The 4,547-nt window shown below is 39.7% G+C and overlaps 1 protein-coding gene across 1 annotated transcript in view; it reads right to left on the bottom strand.

Moving 5' to 3' along the window:
• prdm1a (PR domain containing 1a, with ZNF domain) overlaps positions 1-3,818 on the bottom strand; it is a 14,664-nt gene extending 10,846 nt beyond the window's left edge. The window contains exons 1-2 of the mRNA XM_005929490.3: positions 3,644-3,818; positions 233-562 (exon numbers count right to left, since the gene is read on the bottom strand). Coding sequence (XP_005929552.1) covers positions 233-562; positions 3,644-3,670 — 357 coding nt within the window. The 5' untranslated portion in view covers positions 3,671-3,818. The remainder of the gene's footprint in view (positions 1-232; positions 563-3,643) is intronic.
• Between the last annotated feature and the right edge of the window lie 729 nt (positions 3,819-4,547).

The raw sequence follows: 4,547 nt of genomic DNA, 5'->3' as shown, positions 1-4,547 counted from the left end.
GTGTGTGTGTGTGTGTGTGTGTGTGTGTGTGTGTGTGTGTGTGTGTGTGAAGTTTTACGAGACCTGACCCCTTTTTTATTACATGACCCATGTCTGACTCACAGTTGTGTGTATGTACAGATGCCTTTCTCTGCCTCAATGTGTATGAAATATTCTGGCTGGAGAGAAAGTTTGTCTGTCTGCCAGCATGTGCCCGTGTGTGTGCGTTTGTGAGTGTGAGAGAGAGTCTGACCTCCTTGCTGCCAGCCAGGTGTTTGAAGGCCAAGTTACGGGGCAGCGAAGCCTCGGCTCTGGTCGTCGACATCATCATGGCATCACCGTCTGGGCCCGCCTCACATGCCGTGTCTTTGACAATATACGTGCACTTCTCTTCAAACTCTGCCTCTGTCCACTGTGTCATGTCTGCTTCCTCCATGTCGACGTCGTTATCTGTCATCGTGCCCGCTCCACCTGAGCCTGTGCTGGTGGCAGAGGAAGCCATCTTGGCTCCGTGGCGTGCGTCGTCCTGCTCCATGGTGTGCGCCCCCTCACTGGTCAACATGGCCGAGCTATGAGAGGTCGCCTGGACAGGAAAGGCAGGAGCGAAAAAGGTTATTTCTGATCACTTTGATCTAAATATTTCCACTAATGAAAGCTCAGCAAGTGAAAAATAGTTGAAATTAAGAAAGACATTGCAAAAATAGAACAAAAAAAAGAAAGAAGTAAGAGAAAGAAAGTCGAGTAGATGGAAGAAAGGAAAAGGAAACTAGATCAATCGAGACAGACAGTAAAAAAGCAACAGAAAGGAAGAAGGGACAGCAAGAGGCAAATAAGAAAAAGAAAAAGTTAAAGAAGAGAAAAAAAGAGAAAGTAGAAACTGGGAGTGGTGGGAAAAACTACCACAAGAGAAGGAGATATGGGAGGAAATGATAAGAGGAAAGAAAGAAAAGGATTGGAATGATGTAAGATAAACTCCTAAAGAAGAGATCAGGAAAGACAAAGAGGAGAGGAAGAGATGTGATTATTATGTGTGGTGATTCAGTGAGAAAGGAGGGGGTCTGACTAATGCTACAGTCACACACAGACATACGCACATATAGACACACTTACACACACGCGTAAATGAACGTGCACACTAAGGGAAAGACAGGAAGCTGCTTGTCTTGTCAACTATTTAGACTAAATGTAAACTAATTTGGGAAACAATTAGGGGAAAGAAATGACAAAATTCCAGTCTTCATTTTGTCATGACTCTAGTAAAGACCAGCTAATTTTAATAATAATAATGATCTAATAATCTAAATGCATACCATTTTCCAAATAAAACTCCTAATCCAGCATTGTAATAATTCATTCCTTTGACTACAGTCCCAATCATTTTAATCACCTGAAATGGCCCTTCTGGTCTTACTGGTGTTTGTATTACAAAGCTTTTTTGTTATCAGAATTGAGTGATGTCTTCAAGGTGAAACTGAAAATGACTCAGGCTGATATAGGAGCGTAGGATACCTCAGGAGACAATGATCAAGCGCGGTAACGAAAAGCAACTGATGAGGAACTGAGCTTGTGTTCTCACACATAGTGACGAAATATGATTATGAAAATCCCAAACCATATGAAGAACTGTGTGTAGTTTTTACAAGCTGCGCTGTCGATGAGATTTTCCCCTTTACAAAAGATCAAGCGTAAACGAAGTTGTATGCTTGAGCCTCAAAAAATCGACCCGTTTTTTAAAAGAACAATATAACAAAAAGTTATTAACGGTCTGAGCAAACTTTCCAAGTGACCTCTTTGTCTCTAACTTTCTTTCTTTTCCTGAAGCAAAGAAAGTTTTCCTGTTTTGTTTGTGGTCGTTTTCTCCCATGCTTTTACTCAGAAAGACAACGACACTGCAACTTGGAGCTTAACTAGCTTACACATGTAAGAAATTTGGACTTTGCTGGATAATGTGATGAATCTACTCAGATTATGTGACGCTAACATCTTCCGTATTTCCTCCCTCTTAATTCCCCCTCCTCCGTGTCTCTCCCTGGGGTTGAAGACAGAGGAAGGAAATGCTGTCTGTGTCTGAATGAAGCTAAAATTGGAAGCAGAGTGGCACTGCAGCGGAACCGGCAAATCATCCCGACTCCCAGCTTGTGTGTGTGTATGTATGTTAGTAATGGACGGGGGAGTGATGAGGAAGGGAGCGTCAAAACTTTTCCATTTGGGGGGCCACAGCAGCGCAAACAAAACTTCAAACGTGATCCCACCCAAGACAATCCCACACACACATACAGGGACAGGCAGATATCCACAAAGGGACAAACATGCTGCTTGTCCCACGCAGAGCAGCAGAAAGCAGCAGATCTTCAGTGAGCACACTCAGGTCTGCAAATGCTTCTGAAGCCACAAAAAAGAATATTTCCCTCACATTCAACAACTTTGTGCTTAAACAGTTAGCACACAGATACTAAAGTGACACATGAAAATAAACTCTATAAACACCCTTAGTTACTGAAAATGTAGACTTATATTTTCAAATTTTAACACTTTTATAGAAGACAACACTTTTGAGCACTTGCAACCAATGCAACTGACTTTCCTGTTCCAGAATTGCAATCAAAAAGTAGTTTCTAAACCCAGAATCTTAAAGTATGTTGACTGTAACAGTCTGTCTTGCCAGGCTGTAACAAAGCAAATCACCCAAAATACATTTAAGTATCTTAAAACCACAAAATCTAATTTTTGACTAGCAAAACAATAAAAACTCCAGTGAGAAAGATTTTTCCCAATCAGCGGCTAGATTTATTTTATTTTTTTTTTACTACAAAGGATACGCCAAGCAAACAACAGGTTCTGCCCAATTTGTTATTAAAATGAAGATCACTTGAAAGTGATCAGTTATGAAAATACAATATTTGATCTCTCTTGAATTTACTTTGCATAACAGCTGCAACATTGAAAACTAATAGTGAAACCAAGAACCAAGAAACAATTCACTGTTTGCACATGTAGAGCAACTGAAAAATATGTAAAAGGCGAATCTGCATACAGGCAGCCAGATTTCACATTAAAATGACATTAAATAACAACATTAAATTCTAAAAACTTGAAAAAACAGACATGAGGAATCATGCCAAGACTGTTTTTTTCTGAAATTCATGTGGGGGAAAAAAACACTACTGTTATAACAAAAATCACATGTTTCTATGAATAAACAACGATTGATTTGTAAAAATATGTAGAAAATATGTCAAATATGTGAAAATAACTGAGCTGCTAAACAAACATTGTAATACCTCAGTTTTTCAAACTAGTAAAAGCATCTGCAGCAGCAGCTAACCATTTTAAGAAAAATCTTATTAGAAAAATGAAGTCACGTTGGTTGCAACCTCAAATTTCTAATTAAAAATTGTCCTAATGTTCAGAAAACAAGGCTGAAAATGAGATTAAAATAAGCTTAAAAGTATATTAAACTGGATTAAAAAGCACACACATAAAAAACTCTTAAAGTTTTATTTCTACTCTAAATTCTGAAATTTTTATTTAGTTTCTCTAAAACTAAAAGAAGAAAAAAAAAGCAAAAAATACAAAAGCAAAAAATCAATCTTTGTTCTTCTGTATCTTTTAGTAAAAATGTAAAAAAAAATATTGAGCATACAAACGAATGCTCCACACTTACTGTATAACTCTGGTCCCATCCACACATAGGGACGTCCGGTCAGATCCTTTCTCCCTGTATGTCTGTGAAGATAGCGTGTGTGTGTGGGACAGGTGCAGTACTTCTCCGCTCCTTCTGTCCTTCCAGCTCCGGGTGCTGATATCCACACTAATGCGAGTGTGTGTACTCTGAAGTGAGTGTATGTGCGAGACAAAGTCTATAGCTCCTCCTCTTGGCTCCACCCCCCTCATTCTCTCCTTCCTAACACACACACCAACTTTTCTTTGGAAGGAAGCAGCATGTGCTTTCACCTGAGGCCATAAGCTATACACACACAGAGACGCCGACATACACACAACACTGAAAACACAGCCTTTTGTCCCCCTGCCTGTTTTGTTTTTTGCAGTGATTATGATTATGTGTGAATATAAGTGTGTTTTTTTGTGTTTAGGAGTGTCTTTCTCTGTGAGTGTGTCCATTCAAAGCATTTAAGGAGTAAACAACAACAACATATGTGTGCGTGAGAGTGTGTGCATGCGTGTGTGTGCATGTATTGGGGGAGGAAACTTTGAGTCACTGTCACAGGACATCCCTCTCTTCCTCAGCTAAACACACACAGTAACACACGCGTGCACGCATGCATACACACACACACACACACACACACACTTTGCGTATACCTCTAGGGGGCAGGACTGGTTTGCTCTTGCTGCTCTTGCAAAAGAACTTAAAAGTACTCTCTCTCTCTCTCTCTTTTATTGTCTCTCACCCTTTCTCTGTCGCTCTGCATCTTCCCCTTCAAATAACTTGCTCTCTGTCTCTGTCTTTCTCCATATGTTTCTCCCACTGTCTTTCTTTCTTTTACGTTTTACAATGACTTCATTTCTGTTTTAATAGAAAATGAATTTTGCCTTATTGGCTCACA

Source organism: Haplochromis burtoni, unplaced genomic scaffold (genome assembly GCF_018398535.1).
Source record: "Haplochromis burtoni strain Fernald_Lab_line unplaced genomic scaffold, NCSU_Asbu1 Contig_124, whole genome shotgun sequence".
NCBI classification, from domain to species: Eukaryota; Metazoa; Chordata; class Actinopteri; order Cichliformes; family Cichlidae; genus Haplochromis; species Haplochromis burtoni.
This window is presented reverse-complemented; position numbering and strand designations above follow the sequence as displayed.